The 16,759-nt window shown below is 38.6% G+C and overlaps 1 protein-coding gene across 3 annotated transcripts in view; it reads left to right on the top strand.

Moving 5' to 3' along the window:
• The window catches only part of REV3L (REV3 like, DNA directed polymerase zeta catalytic subunit), a 164,082-nt gene that overhangs the window by 98,903 nt on the left and 48,420 nt on the right, over positions 1-16,759 (top strand). For all 3 annotated transcript variants that reach the window (XM_040983897.1, XM_040983899.1, XM_040983898.1), the window contains 3 exons: positions 5,148-6,052; positions 10,422-10,504; positions 11,775-11,900. In XM_040983897.1, the coding sequence (XP_040839831.1) occupies positions 5,148-6,052; positions 10,422-10,504; positions 11,775-11,900 (1,114 nt within the window). The remainder of the gene's footprint in view (positions 1-5,147; positions 6,053-10,421; positions 10,505-11,774; positions 11,901-16,759) is intronic.

Below are 16,759 nucleotides of genomic sequence, written 5' to 3'. Positions count from 1 at the left end.
GTACTCACATGGAATCTTTTTTTTTTTCTTTTATGATTTATTATTTTTTTGAAAGGGCAGATCTCTTTGAGTCATTCTAAGCTAGGAGCCATCGGTGTCAGGGAATCACATACTGGGACCATCTTTCAGTGCCTTCCCAGGGGCATAGGCAGGAGGCTGGGTAGGAAGTGGGTCGTACAGGATGCTTTGCTACAATGCTAGCTCTGCCACCTGGGACTTTTTGTTTGAAAAGCCGAAAGGTAGTTAGAGGGAGAAAGAGATAGATCCTCCCTATGCTAATTCATTTACCAGATACCCCAAAAGCCAGAACTGAGCCAGACCAAAGCCAGGAACTCAAAACTTAGTCCAAATCTCCCATGTAGATGATAGGGACCTAAAAACTTGAGTTTTTGTGTACTGTGTTCCAGGTTGTGCAGTAATAGGAAATTAGATCAGAAGCAAAGTAGTTCGGATTTGAATCAGGCAAGGTATATGGGATATGGGTGTCTCAAGTGGCAATTTAACTGCTGTGTCAAATGTTTACTCCTAAGGTTTAATTTTAAATTGAACTTTTTTCTACTTTAGCCTTACATAAACTTTCTTTTACTAGATTTACCTTGAGATAGTTGTTAACCTTGTGTACCTGTTAATTGTTATTGTCCCATTTTGGCATTCTGTACTACAGCTAAAATGAAACTGTACTAATGATGATTCTTTAAAACAATGTTTTTAAAATTTTTTTTAAAAAACTATGTTCAATGGAGAAGATGCAGAAACATAAGGGAAAAAAATAAAAATCATACTATTTCTCTTCCTAGTGATAACCACTATAATATTGTGATATGTTTTCTTAGATTGTTAGTCTAGTTTTTAGTTGATTTTGTGAATTCTTATCTTACTGTAGCCACAATATTGTGCCCAAATTTGTTGGTAGCATATTATAAATATTTTTCTAACTTACAAGTTTCTTGAAACATCATTTTAATGACTCAGTAAATTTCCTTTACTTCTATGTTATTGGATAAAAGGATGGCCATTTTGCCAAAATATGTGCTACTTGAAAGTGTAGTTAAAAGATTATTTTGTACAAAATTTTTTTAATTCATGCATAGTTTTTCATAATATGCGCTACCTTGAACTTTTAAAAAATATGTATTGATTTATTAGGCATAGCAAGGAGAGCATTCACTACTTCAATCCCAGAAAGACTACAATGAACCAGAATTTCATCCATACCTCTCATAAGGGCCACAGCGGTCCAAGCACTTAGGCTGTCATTTCTGCTTTTCCAGTTACCTTAGTAGGAAACTGGAGTGGAAATTGAGGGGCTGGAACTTGAACAGATAACTCCTATGTGGGTCACCAGTCCTTCTCTCCATGAGCATTTTGAAGTATACTTGTAAGTTAAATTGATCTGTGTATATTTTATATACACATAAACACACATTACTTTACTTTTATTGTTTACAAAGTTGAGAAGCATGCTTGCCCGTGTTGGGCCACTGATTGGTGATGGGAAAGGTCAGGGTATGAGGGAAGGAGATTGGGATAAATGTTTCCCTTTTTTTTCTCTTTTTCTCCTGTATCTGCAGTGGGGGGGTGCTACCAACTGTATCAGCACCTGGAGTGGGGGAGAGTCATTTGATGTCACCCTAGAGACCCTGATGTGAAGAAGAATGTTCCAAGGGTGTTACTTGAGTGGTTTTGATAGTTCTGAGATGTTGCTGGTTTCATTGTACCAGGGCTAAGAAATCTTTCCAAGGTTGACAGAATCTTCCTTAATATATCCACATGCTCAGACACTTGCTGCCAAAGCTTGGCCAGAAGAGATGTCCAGCCTATTCCTCTTTCCATCCTCTGACCTGGCACTCAACTTCTAACCTAGATAATCTGGCAGTCGTGGTCCCTGTGTGCATCTGGGCATGATGTCCACTGCACATGCATCAGCAACTGAGAAGTTCCATTCCCAATACATGCACTCCAAGGTCAGACCACACATTAAATGATTTTCCCTGTGGCCAGAATTTGAGTCCAGTGGTGTAGCTGGGGAGTCCCCCAAAAAACCTTACCTGGGTGACCCCTATGTGTGCCAGCTAGTGTAGGATCCAGTTAAGTTCATCATCCACATCAGCCTAAGCACACACTAATGAATGCCTTGTCTGTTCCTCCCCCAGCACCATCTCCCATGCAAACCAATGAGTGCTATAGCTTAGCCTAACCCAGCCTGCCACAAACCCAGCTCTTTACACATACCAGCAGGAACTGCAGTCTAGTCAGGGCGACCCCAAATAATCCCCACCAGGCTCACCTCCTAGTCCAGGTTACTGACCATACCAGCACGTGCAGCAGTCTAGTTCTACCCATCCACATCCCATCCGGCTCTTGTACACACCCATCGGTACTATACCCTGGCTCAGTCCCACCCACCCCCAGTCCTACCCACCCACCCCCACGTGTACTGTCAGGTGCTATCGCCTTATCCAGCTCAGCCTATCCCCAGCCCTGGCTCACATGGTCACCAGTGGGAGGTGCAGCCCAGCAAAGGAGTGCTCACAGTTCCCCTACTAGGCCTAGTCCCAGCCCTGGATTTTGTTTGCCAGGGTACTGTGGTCCAGCTTGAAATGGCTTGCACCCAGTCCTTGCATTTGCCAGCAGATGCTACAATAAAGCCTGACAGCCCACACTTATTCTGGTTCTTGTATGTGCCAGTGGATGCAGTGGCTTGGCCTAGCCAGGCCTGCCCCCAAACCCAGCTCACATGAAGTCAAACAGATGTTACAGACCTACCCAGCCTGGTCTGCTGCTCTAATTCCAACTCTCATGCTAACCAGTGGGAACAATGGCCTAGCAGCCTAGATCCTACCAGGCTCACTCCCAGCCCCAGGTCTTGCACATGCCAGTGGGTGCTGCAGCCCACTCTGGCATGGCCCTCCCCACCATGGTATTTGCCAGTGGGTACTCCCAGCCGGTCTTCTCCTAGTCCCATAATTATGTTGGTGGGTGCCACCTAGCCCACACTGGCTGTATCCCATGTGAACTGGCAGCTTGTCTCAACCTGGCCTGCACCCCATAGTGGCTCTTGCCTCTGCCAGTGGGTGCTGCAGACTGGCCCAGTGCTGTAGCCCAGCCTGGGCTGCTCCTGGCCTTGGCTCTTGTGCTTACCAGTGAGAGCCGCAGCCTAGTAGGAGAAATCCCCAAGTTTACCACACTTGTTCCCAGACCTGGATCTCACTTGTGCCAGTGTGTGCTAGACCCTTATCAAGCATAGTCTACCCCGAGTCTTGGCCTCTGCATGTGTTGGTGGATGCTGCATTCCCTGAGTGATCTACAGATTCCCCCACCCCACCCACTAGTACAGGCCCCGGGGTGGTTTTCTGACAAGGCCTTCCAGCTCCTGGCCCATTGGTGGCAGCGTGGGGCTTCGCCCTTGGCAAATACAGGCCATAGATAGACTTCCTCACATATCTTTAAAGAAAAAAAATTAGGTTAGACAACTATGCTAGTACACTGGAATACAAAATTGACATTAATCAAGCCCGAATGCCTGCCAGCTATGGGCTGAGTTTCTTCCAGCAGTGTAATACTTGCGTAGATACAAGGCAATGTAGGCAGTTGCCTACAGCTGGGGGCTTACTGTCTTTCTGATGAGCATTTCTTGTCTGCTGGTGTTTTGTCTAATAGCCCTGGCAGTAGGAAAGAGGTACAAGAAGCCAAGTAGTGCAAAGGCCACACTGTGTGCATGCACAGACATTTAGCAGCTACCATATTGAAATTTTTAAGGGTCTTGATATGTATTAGTTTTTTCCAATGAGTTACAGTGACTTCTTCCTGTTGGCAATGTGTAAGAAAACTGAATTCACTATACCTCATTACTTTGTATTCACTTCATTGTGACCTCTATCACTTGCATTAGAATTGCATTAGAATTCTGTTTTCAACAAGGCCAACAAGTGAGTACAATAAAGGTGCTGGATGCTGATTAAAGAGGTGACTAGTAGAGGCCAAAATCTTTCCAGATAAAGGGGGCAAGCAACTCCAGATCTGAAAAACCTGGATCCAGTTAATTGAGTCTTACCTAGAGAATGACCAGGACTTTTAGGGAATCATTATTTAACTGAAGTGATTGAAAAAACTAAGAACTGTTTTCATATCCGTAAGATAATTATCATTCAAAAGAAATGGTAGATTTGTTTTTATTTTGCTGTAGTATGCAGATACAACGTCAATGGGTTAGGGGAAAATGGAGATTTCATTTAATATTTATAAATATTGGAAACTAAATAAGGTTGTTTTACTCTAGGAAATATGTGTGTGTGTGTGTGTGTGTGTGTGTGTGTGTGTGTATGCAGTTAGTTACATTTAAGCTATGCATTTTGTGAGCTCTGACAATTCCTCAATACCTATATTAGTGTTAAACCTGCCTCCATTGTGCATACTTTTCAAAAACAAAAATTCTCTGATAATTTGACAGTAAAAGGCTGTAGAGTAGGCCTTTTGGGGTTAAATATATTTGCAGTCCTTTGAACCCCTGAGAACCATGTTTCCTAACATCTGGGGAGCTGTCAGCTCTTGCTTTATGTAGTTGGCTTTCTGTGCCATTTTCCTTTCTTCTTTGGGAAAAGCCAAGATCTGAGTGGTGTCATGTGACTCTCAGAATCTTTGTATGATTGTTTTTTAATTTTAATTTTTATTTTTTGCTTTTTGAGGGTACAAAAAAAATTTTTTTTAGTTGACTGGCTTTGCCAAACTTCCGTTGATACTGGGTATATAGAAAGAGGCTATAAATGCTCAGTAAGGTAATCTCTCATAACAGTACAGAGTCACTCAAGATTAGTAGAAGAAAGGAATCTGATGAGTTTGTCATTTCCTTAAAGGAAAGACAGTTTCCTGGAACACTAAAACAGCACAACAGAAAATACCTTCTCCCTTTGGTATTAATGATATCTTCCAAAGGAAGTTTGTTTAGCAGTCAGTCATATGTCTGTGGGGAAAGCATATAAAGATTAAACATAGACTATTTCTGCCTAAAGTGGTGGATAGGGAAAAGAAAGGAACTTTTTAAAAAATTTTTTTACAATTCTTGAGAAGCTAAAAATCTCTAGGAGGTTAAATATTCTGGTAATTGCACTTTGAGACAAAACATTTGTTCTAAAATATGTTGTTTGTAGGGAGATTGGTGGACGGATCCTCACAATAGAAACCAGACTTCCAAATGATCTGGCGGAGTTTGAGGGAGACTTTTCCTTAGAAGGACTTCGTCTGTGGAAAACAGCATTTTCAGCAATGACTCAGAATCCAAGACCAGCATCACCCCTTCGTAATGGCCAAGCAGTTATCAATAAAGGATCAAGCAATAGCCATAATATGGTTGAAGACAAAAAAATTGTGATTATGCCTTGCAAATGTGCCCCAAGTCGACACCTGGTTCAAGCATGGCTTCAAGCCAAAGAAGAATGTGACCGTTTCAAGAAACTGCCTAAAACTGAACCAACTGGAGGTACAAAATCTGACTTCCACTCCTCAGTTAACCCAGATGACATACCTGTAGTGCCTCCAAAGACAGATGTAAGTCCACAGATACTTGCCACTACAGCACATACCAAGGAAAGTATTGATACTCCTCAGAGTACTTCACGTGTGTCAAATACAGGATGCTGTCCAACTGTGAGTGGCAGGCAGATTCCGCCACCAGTTGCCTCTGCAGATGATACGGAGGAAGATGAAGTTGATGATAACCACTGTATTAATTATAGTTCCCCTGAGTCTCCAGTAATTCCTCCTTGGCAACAGACAGCATCCCCAGATTCCAGAGCGTTAAACAGAGAGGATAGAACCTCATCACCAGTGGAGGAGCTATGTTCTTTCGCTGCAGAGAACTTCTCACAGCCAATAAAAGATGACCTACAGAGCAGCCCCTGCAGGGAGCCTCCAGAGCCTCTAGCAATATCTCCAATTAATGTTAGGGCAAGAACTGGGAAATACGAATCACTTTGTCTCCACAGTACACCAGTCATGCCAAGAAAAGTCATGGAAAGACTTCCTGAAACAGCGGACCTTAGCCCTTTATCAACAGGTAGGTGTATAAATAACAGACTCCATAATTGTTCTTTAAAAATAATGGTAACATAAGACCAGGTAGTGAAAATCAGTGGTTTGTATTATGTCTTAGTTATTGCATGGACATTTTTTCATCTTTCTGCTATGGAATCTGCCTCACTGTTTCCATCCTATCTTCCTGCCATCTTGTAAAAGTTAGGAGTCCTCTCAGAAACTTTCTTGTCAATTTGACTTTTCCTAGTAAATTGCATACATACTCAAGCTTTTAAAATAGGAATGAAAACTAACTTTCTTTGCTCTTACATTTCAGCCAGCTTCTGTTCTTTCTCATCCCTTCAGATCCAAAGTCCTTAAAATGATTACCTTTTATTCATTCATTAACCCACTTTAAACGAATTCTGGACCCACACATTTGCCACTTATAGCTCTTGCTCAGAGCTCCAATAAACATCTAAAGCTAAAGCCAGTGGGTGTATTTGGCTGGTATTACATGCTTTTCAAAAGGTTTATTTATGTATATATTTGGCAGAGTGCAGGGGACAAGGAAGAGGTAGACAAAGACAGAGACATACCTGCCACCCATTAGTTCATTCCTCTAATAGCCACAACAGCCAGGATTAGAAGACTACTGTGGTTATCGGGGGCTCAAGTACTTGGGTCGTCTTCCACTGCTTTCCTAGGTGCATTAACAAGACACTGGATTGGAAGTGGAGCAGCCAGGACTTATTGGATACCCACATCCCTGATAGCATTTAACCCACTGTCCTAGAGTGGCTGGTCCATTACATGGCTTTTAAGTGCTCCTTATCCTAATGAGCACACCTTCTTTCTTGGCGCTTCTTCCTTTGGGTTTCCTCCTACTTCTTTGTTTCTTCCTTCTTTTGTTTGAAGCATATGTCACTGCTGTGAGTTTTTATTGTGATGCTTGATCTGAAGCCATTATAATTTCCCCTAAATTTTCTAATTTCTGTCTAAGCAGTTGATACAGATTAACTCACAAATTGGGATTTCTGATTCAAAACTTTTATCTCTTAAGCTCCAAAATACTATATCCACTTGCTTGTTTGGCATTTATTCTTGAATGCATTAAGGCACTGCAAAGTCAGTCAGTGTGACAGCATGTCAGGCTAATCTTCCACCTGCAGTGCCAGCATCCCATATGAGCTGCTGTTCTTCTCTCCAGCTCCCTGCATATGGCTTAGGAAAGCAGAGGAGGATGGTATAAGTCCTTGGGCCTTCGTGCCCACATGGGAGACCTGGAAGAAACTCCTGGCTTCTGCTTCAGATCAGCTCAGCTGTGGCCATTGTGAATATCGGGGGGGTGAACCAGTGGAGGAGGATCTCTGTCTCTCCATCTCTCCGTAGGTCTGCCTTTCAAATAAAGATAAATAAATCTTTTCAACAAATGATCTCACTCACTGCATATTTTCAACATTTCCCCAACATGCACACACATGTGTGCACACACACACACACACACACACACACACACACACGCCTGCCTGCCTGCCCAATGGTAGAAATACATCTCTTTGTCTTTCAGTTTTCCTTATCTCATTGAATTAGGTACCACCATTACTCAGGCAATTATGGAAATCAGAAAGATAATGAAATTGTCAAATATATCTTGACAGTAGGATTCTATACTTCCTACCATCATCTATATCTACAGTGCCATGAGGCACTTAAGTAGCAGAATGTTGTACTGTGACTGTTACTAAAAGACTATACTGTTACAACAACAGGAAAGAAAATGGTTTGAGGCAGGGAGAATGGGGAGGGGAAAGAAGAGGTGGAAGGGAGAATCCCTATACCTACAAAACTACCACATGGAAAATAATTTTTTTAAACTAATTTTTAATACTAGCTGATGCTCTGAAAATGCACCATGTGGTTTCTAGAAAGCCCAGTAACAAGTCTTGTCATTTGTTTATCTCCAAAATAACCCAAATAATTCTTTTTTTTTATATTTTATTAAGTTTATTGTTATTTTTTTTTATTGTTGTTAACATTGTATTATGTGATACAGTTTTATAGGCACTGGGGATCCCCCCCACCCCTCCCATACCCCTCCCCCCATGGTGGATTCCTCCACCTTGTTGCATAACCACAGTTCAAGTTCAGTTGAGATTCGTTCCTTGCAAACACATATCTAGCATAAAGTCCAGCGTCTTATTGTCCAGATAAGTTCAGTGGCCTCTTGGGGAGACCTTCTCTAGTCTGAAGATAGGGCTAACAGAGTAAAGATCCAGTCAGTTAAAAGCCCCAACAAAACCTCAGTATCAATATACAACATTATGGAATTAATTGACATAGTATTGGGTAAACAATATGTTAAAAATAATGCAAGTTCCGGGCCCGGTGCGATGGCGCAGTGGTTAAGGTCCTCACCTAGCACGCCCGGGATCCCATATGGGCGCCGGTTCTAATCCTGGCAGCCCCGCTTCCCTTCCAGCTCCCTGCCTGTGGCCCGGGAAAGCAGTTGAGGACAGCCCAGGGCTTTGGGACCCTGCAACCCGCGTGGGAGGCCCGGAAGAGGCTCCTGGCTTCGGATCGGCATAGTATCGGCCGCTGCGCTCACTTGGGGAGTGAATCATCGGACGGAGGATCTTCCTCTCTGTCTCTCCTCTCTGTATATCTGCCTTTCCAATAAACAAATAATAAAAATAAATCTTTAAAAAAAAAAAATAATGCAAGTTCCATTCTTCGAAACATCTGGGTTGAGACAGTGTCAATGACAGGTTCAAAAAATAACCAACAACCAAACAAAAATTACAAGTTAAATCAAGGCAAACATGTGGTATCTAACCTTTTGGGATTCGCTCATTTCCCTTAGCATTATAGTTTCCAGTTGGGCCCATTTAGCCACAAAGAACTGCATTTTGTTTTTTTTAATAGCTGAGTAGTATTCCATGGAGTAGATGAACCAAAGCTTTCTTATCCAATCTTCTGTTGATGGGCATTTCGGTTGCTTCCATGTTTTTGCAATTACTGATTGTGCTGCTATGAACATAGGGAAAAGGGAACCCTACTCCACTGCTGGTGGAGCTGCAAATTGGTACAGCCTTTATGGAAATCAGTCTGGAGAACACTCAAACAACTCAAAATCTGCATACCATATGACCCAGCAATAGCACTCCTAGGAATATATCCAAAACACCTGTTTTACGACAAACCAACATGCATCCCTATGTTCATACCAAATAATTCTTCATTTTACCTCTGTGAGCACAGCCTTTGGACAGTATTGTCATCAATTCTCTCCAGGCTGCAATAACGTTTTTTATCCATGCTTAATAATCTCCAGTTTTTTGTGTGTGCAGTAATCATTGAAAATTGCCACTCTTTTCCTAATAATTGCTAACTCTTCATGTGTCAGCTGAAGGAAATTTGCCCTAATCTTGACTTAAAAATTCTCAATTATATTTCCCTTTTTCTGTACTTACAGCTTTCCCCCCTTATCTATCTGTGATTTCAGATCATCTGTAATCAATTAAGAGTCAAAATATTAAATGGAAAATGAAAGATGTAAGAAATTCCTACATTTTACAGTTCATCCTAATTTGAGGAGCATGGTGACCACTCGTCAGCTCTAGTTCTCTTAAGTTGTAAAATATCTCTGTCCCCAGTATCCACTCAGTAGACAAGAGTTCTTTTAGAAGTTCATGGAAAAATAGAATTTAAAATGTTTGTTTTGGTGTAAAAATTTTGAAATATATGCATAGTTCCTTTTTTAATGCAAAATTTCCATGAACTTTTAAAGCTCCTTTATTTGCTTCCTCCCGTTAGTTCACTCCCAGCCATCCTGGTTATCACATCAGCTGTTGCTCAAAACAGTGCTCTGGGAACCCTTGTTTGAACTTGATAATGGTCCCAGGGCACAAGAGTAGTGCACAGTTCAGATGTGCCGGAGAGAAGGCTTAAACTTCCTCCATAAAGTGAAAATGCAGTAACTGAAAGGGACACCACCTTCATAATAACTTATTAAAATAAGCTATTACAGTTAACTCTTTTGGTTAATCTCTTACTGTGCCTAGTTTAGAAATTCAGCTTTTTTATAGGTATGTATATGTACAAGGAAAAACATTGTGTATGTTGGCTCAGCTTTACCTACAGTTTCAGGTATCCACAGAGGGATCTTGCACCATCACACTAGATAATGGGAGACTACCATAATTACTTTCCTGAATCTGATGAATGTCTGATTCTCTAGATGAGAATTAAATTTTTTAATTATTTTGGTGAGGACAAGAAGTTTGAATTGGTTCCATTTTAAAATTATGTGATCTCTGGGCTGATTAACAGGTTAATATGGTACTTAACTATTCAAAAAACAGAAGCAAATAGTTTTGGTGTGCCTATTAAAATGAAATTTCTTTCTACAGAACCAAAAACCCAGAAGTTGAATAATAAGAAAGGAAGTAATACTGACACTCTTAGAAGAGTACTTTTAACAACACAAGCAAAGGTAATTATGTTATGCATATTTAAAAAACAGTGAATGATCCAATCTTATTAGATATCAGTTGGATAATTGATAATTTTGTCTCAATTAAAATTTTTATTATATTTTTGCATCATTATTTCATATCACTGAGACAACAAGAAATTGCCTTTTTCTTTAAGTTTTTTTTTTGTTGTTGTTGGGATCTAAAAGATTCTTATATGTAAATACAAATATTACAGAGAAAGTGAATATGATAGCCAAAATGTGGATTATGAGGATACAAATACATTAACTGATTACTGGCAAAATCAGAACAATCCAATGACAGCAGAGCTCAAGTAAGTGATTTTTGATCCCACCAAAAATATATCCTTTTTCTTGGTTCATTTTTTCTCAAATATAACTTAATTTTTCAATTTATTTTAGTAAGTAGCAAAGAAAAGCAACTTTATTTATAACTGAATCTCTGAAAAGTCATAAATATCTTTATTCGAATGCTGAAAATGTGACAATATTTCAGTGTTTATAGTTGTGAAAGAAGTATACATTAAACGTGTCGTTGGAGATATGATAGAAATCAGTTCCATGTTGGCTACTTGTATGATTACATAAAATGTTTGTATTTCTGTTTTGAGACTATACTTACTACACTTCATTTATGGAGCAGTATTGTTGCATGACAAGCCATATATGTTAGAACATGTGCCAGTGCATTGGAATATAAATCAATATTTTGTAGGAAATGGTTAATTTAAAAAGCAGAAAAATATCTTCTAAACAATGGAAAATTGTTTTTAAGTGCTTAAAGATTATTTATACTGTTTTATTTAATTCAGTTTTCAGGTAAATGTTGTATAAGGGTAGAATACAAATTCAAAATTTCAAATCTTTTATAAACTTTAGCCAAACTAGTGGCAAAACATATTAATTACTTGCTTGTCCTTCTTGTAAGAAAGATCAAGACAAAATCCAAGTGATATAAATGTCAGCTCTGTAAAACAGTGTTTTTTTTTTTTGCAGTATTTTGGGGCTTTTGAGCTCTAAAGATCAACATTGGGCTTGCCTAAAGATTATGTCAAATTTTCGCATCTATCCAGTTCTGTTATAAATGTCATGAGTTATTAGCATGAAAAATAGAATTGGCTTTTCTTGACTTTAAGAGATTATATGTTTGTTATTTATTACTAAATACATAAGGCATGTTTATCTAAGTGATAATAAGTAATCAGAAGAAAGACAAAAGACAATGATTGTTACTTATTTCTTTTTGGTTGTGTGTCTTTTTTAATAGAACCAATTTGCAACAATAAATACTCCAAAGAAAGACTCTTCTCAGATTGATGGACCATCTTTAAACAATACTTACGGTTTCAAAGTCAGCCTGCAAAACTTACAGGAGGCAAAAGCTTTACATGAGGTAAAACTGTAGCAATAAGAACATACATTCCATTTAATTTTTGTGTTTGATTCTATAAAACAATTATGGGAGTTTTTAGATGAGGGTGTATATATATATATATGAATTCCATAATTGTTACTCTTCATTTTATTCTTATTTATATGAAATAAAATTTTAAAGTCTACTATCCGTTCCTGAGAATGTTTTGTGGTTTTAAACTTTCACAAATTTCGTAGCTGAAATTCTGTTAACAGAAACTAAAATTAGAGAAGATTTTTGAGCTATTAGGAAATGGATTTTTTTTTAACTTGGGGATTGTTACATTTTGAGGTTATATTCGATCCTGAAATGTAATATTTGCTAATATTTTCAGTAATTCACATCTTGCTACAAAAGAAGGATACATTCGTGGAGCTATACTAGAGATTAGGCAGGACATTATCTCGCAAATTTGTTAAAGAAAATACAACTCAAAGCAAATACCTGATTGACTGCAAAGTAGAAACCCGTATGCTTTAATTGTTCATATCTATGCTTTCATATGGGAGCAACACGGTTTTTGAGAGCTTAAAGTTTACTTTTACAAACAAGGTGCTGAATTTTAAATTTTACTTAATTTGGATTTAAAAAGCATTATTCCACTCATTTATTGAATACTTTTGTTAAGAGTGGTTGAAACAACTTAGGTATATGAAACTACTTTTCCAACTGTAAATTTCACAAAATCTAAATAGAGACCATGTATTTCAACAGGAAATTTGGAATCTACAATGAGATGTGCTATACACACATTCTGATTTCAAAGCCTTAATTGGGAAATTTTATAAGATATCTCATTAGTAATTTTTTGCTTAGTTATACTTTGAAAGAAGAATGTTTCCGATAAAAAGTTGAGCAGACCTAATCCAATCCCTGACATTTAAGTGGATAATTCCATACCTCTAACCTTTTAAGTCAGTGGTGAATACTGAGGCTGGCATTGAGCTTAATGGTTAAGATGTTCACTCTCCCACCAGAGCACCTGGGTCTGGGGCCAGGCTGCTTCGGCTCCAGCTGGCTGCTAATGTGGACTGGAGACAGGTGAGAGTTCAAGCGTCTTGTTCCTAACCCCATGTTAGAGACCTGGATTGCATTCCTGCTGCTGGCTTCTGCCCCATTCCAATCCTAAATGTTGGGCGGCATTTTAGAAGTAAGCCAGCAGATGAGAGCTTTCTCTATCTCTGTGTTTCTCTCTCTTAAATGACCTCAAGCTCTGCAACATGTGTGATATATAAATGAGTTGTGTGCTTAGACTTGAGTTCTGTCCCTAAAAGATCCACAATGTAGGTGTGAATATTTTAAAATAATTAGAAAGTCTTAAAAAATACTTTTGGTCACAAACTTTTCAGATTAGAGATCTTCAGTATATATTTGATTACATAAAAACATTTTTTATGAATTTGGAATATTTTTACTTATTATAAAGTGGGTAATAGAAAAATTTAAATTGTATATAGCTTTCATTGTATTAATTGAACAGTGCTGGTTTACACAGTTGTTTATATCTTTGCTTTTAAAGGCAAAGAATCAGTAGTAACTACCTATAATTGTGACTCAGTTCTTTTAAGTTTGTGTTGTTTTCAAGTTCTGTCTTTAGCTGTATTGATTAATACAAATGAAGAAATACTAAAATGTTTCCCATTATTATCCAAAATTTGAGCTGAAAATTGTGTTTTTATTTAGAACAGTATTACTCCTTCATTTATTCTATTCATTTTTTCCATTCGGTGACATTAATATAGTTCCCGTTTTGTACTTAATGCTGTACAACCAGTATGTGAAGAATAGTAATAGGCCTAGAAATTCGTAGCTTAAGTACACATCCAAAATCAGAAAAATAGAATGTTTTGCTTAAAACGTCTTAATAAAGTAAACTTGATAGTCCTTAGCCAAAAGACTTACTACATTTCATTGTTTGATTATTTGAAAATTTCATATCTAGGCTGTTACTTTCGTGAATCATGGGCCCCTTGAGCTTAAAAGTGACAAAAGATATCTGATTGGTTGCGGACATTCCAAACTCAGGCTTTATTCATCAGTTGACAAATATGTAGGCTTTATTCATCAGTTGACAAATATGTAATAGACACCTGGTGGCCAAAAAACATGAAGTAAACTAAAATACTGCCCCCATACTCTATCTAGAAAATTGTGTCCATAACCTTTTTTTCTGTTTCCACTACTGTGAGCTAATCTCTCATCCTTATGCATATGAGTCCAGATTGTAGAAGAGAATTGTTCTCCTAGTCTCTATTTCTCACTACCTTTGCTTAATCACACTCAGTAACTCTCTGTAGCCCATGCATTTGCTTTAAAAAAAAAAAAAAGAAGAAAAGAAAAAAGAGAAAAACAGATTTCCCCTTGGGTCAGTAATGCATTTCCTGTGAATGTACAACTTGACCATTGTGAGAGGGTGTTTCCTGAGAGGTTCGGACACCGTTTGGAATGCTCACACTCCACATTGGAATGCCTGGGTTTGCATCCTTGCTCCATTCCCCATTCTAGCTTCTTGCTAGTCTGTACATTGAGAGGTAGTTGGGCCCTTGCCACTCAATTGGGATCCTGTACAGTGTTCCCAACTTTGACCTGATGTAGCCATGTCTCTTGCAGGCAGTTGAAGGCTTAAAGCAGAAGATAAAAGCTGTTTCTCTCTACCTCTCAAATTAATGAAAATTACCTTGTTACTATATAAATCTAGCTCCAAGAATTTTTGTTTAATTATTTGAAAGGTTGATAAATGGGGAGAGATAGAAGTCTTCCATCTGCTGGTTCACTCCACAGATGGCTGTGAAAGTCACAGCTTGGCCAAGCCAAAGAAAAACAGATCTTCCACATGGATGATATTACCTGCTGCCTTCCAAGGGCTTTATCAGGAAGCTAGATTGGAAGCAAAGCAACTGGGGCTTGAATTGGCAGTGTGACGATGGGATGTGGGCATACCAAGTGGTGGTTTCACCCTGTATATCACAACCACCACCCCAGTCCAAAATTTGACCTGAATTTGTCTTCACAGTATTTCCAATAATAGCCTTTCCACTCTCCATCCTTTTCTAGTCAAATGATTGGTTGCTTTGTTCCATTTAAGAGATTTTCATTTTAAAAATCTATGCTTGCTCAATTAATGCATGCTGATTGTTAGATCCTAAAAATCAGGCATTTAAATTTTTTTTCTCTAGTTCCCAGGTTTGATTTATTTAAAATTAGATTTGCAAAAAAATAGATAATATTTCAGAGATAAGAGGTAAATTTGAGAGTTTTTATTATTCCTTGTATGTGTCATCAAGGTTTTTTTTTTGAAGTATGATATTTACTAATGAATTCAAGCAGTGTTACATGTACATGGCAAAACTGAATCAGGACAAAAAGATTTACCAATGAAGAATAAGTTTCCCTCTACCCTCCAGGACAGCAATTTTCTTTCCCCAAGACAGTAGGTATAAAAATTTCCTGTGCATACTGCACTCACTGGTGTCATTTATCAGTATATCACACCAGTGTTTCCATAATAGGACAGAGATGTTTGGCCTGTTTCTGTGTGTGTATTACCAACTCTGTTCACTCCCCAAATGTCCACAATGCCTAGGGCTGGGCTGGACTGGACCAAAGCCTGGAACTCAATCCAGTTCTCCCATGAGGGTGACAAGGACTTGACTACTTGAACTAACACTTGCTCAATCCCAGAGTGTTAGGAAGCAGAGCAAGACTCAGACCCAAGCATCTGAGTGTTGCACATGGACATTCTAGCCAGGGTTTAAGAGCCAGGCCAAATGCAGGGTGTTCCACTGTATGTCACCTTTATGCAGGTCACATAATCAATCCCCAGTTGATAAACATAGGTTTTCCCCAGTTGTTTGTTGTACTCTTGAGTGAACATTCTTATGTATGTGTTCTGATTACATAGTATAAGTTTGTAAGATTCTCAAGAGTGTAAATATCTTCTGTTTAAATCAGAAGTTGTTCAAATTTTAAATTTTGATAGGCATTTCTAAATTGTCTTCCAAAGAGATTTACCAAATTCTATTTGCATCATCAGTGAGAACCTGAAGGCACATTTCATCACTAGCTTGAATGCAAAAAAAAAAAAAAATACTTTGTCAAAGTTACATGATGAAAAATTATTGAGCCCGGTGGCGTGGCCTAGCGACTAAGTCCTCGCCTTGAATGTGCTGGAATCCCATATGGGCGCCGGTTCTAATCCCGGCTGCTCCACTTCCCATCCAGCTCCCTGCTTGTGGTCTAGGAAAGCAGTCAAGGACGGCCCAAAGCTTTGGGATCCTGCAACCGTGTGGGAGACCTGGAGGAAGTTCCTGGTTCCTGGCTTCGGATCGGCATAGCATCGGCCATTGTGGTCACTTGGGGAGTGAATCATCGGACAGAAGATCTTCCTCTCTGTCTCTCCTCCTCTCTGTATATCTTTGTAATAAATAATAATAATAATAATTAATAAAAATTATCAATATTATAATAGCATTTTGTTTTTCATTGCCAGGTATATATGTGCATGGTAAAATGGTGGAGGTATAATTCCAGTTCTGATCATGAATCCACAGCTATGTTTTGTTTTTCTTGCGCAGAACTTTTACTTACTTTGTTTTGATTTTAGGAAACTAAGGGTTATGATTAGAGTTTAAGACAAGTGTTTCTGGGTAAAAATCTTGCTTTAGTATAGTTGATACTGGAATATTTTTGGAGGTTGTGTTTTTGTTCTTTTTCATATTAAAGTTGAAAACATGTGCCTGGCAGATGCAAATTTAAATTTAAAGTAACAAGTAGTAAATAGAAATTGCAAGTCAGCACATTTACTTTATGCAGATATTCCAAGTATTGTCACTTAAAAC

This window comes from Ochotona curzoniae, unplaced genomic scaffold (genome assembly GCF_017591425.1).
Source record: "Ochotona curzoniae isolate NIBS_2020 unplaced genomic scaffold, NIBS_Ocur_1.0 contig_3819, whole genome shotgun sequence".
In the NCBI taxonomy this organism is placed as follows: Eukaryota; Metazoa; Chordata; class Mammalia; order Lagomorpha; family Ochotonidae; genus Ochotona; species Ochotona curzoniae.
Note: the sequence above shows the minus strand (reverse complement) of the source record. Positions and strands in the feature narration are given on the sequence as shown.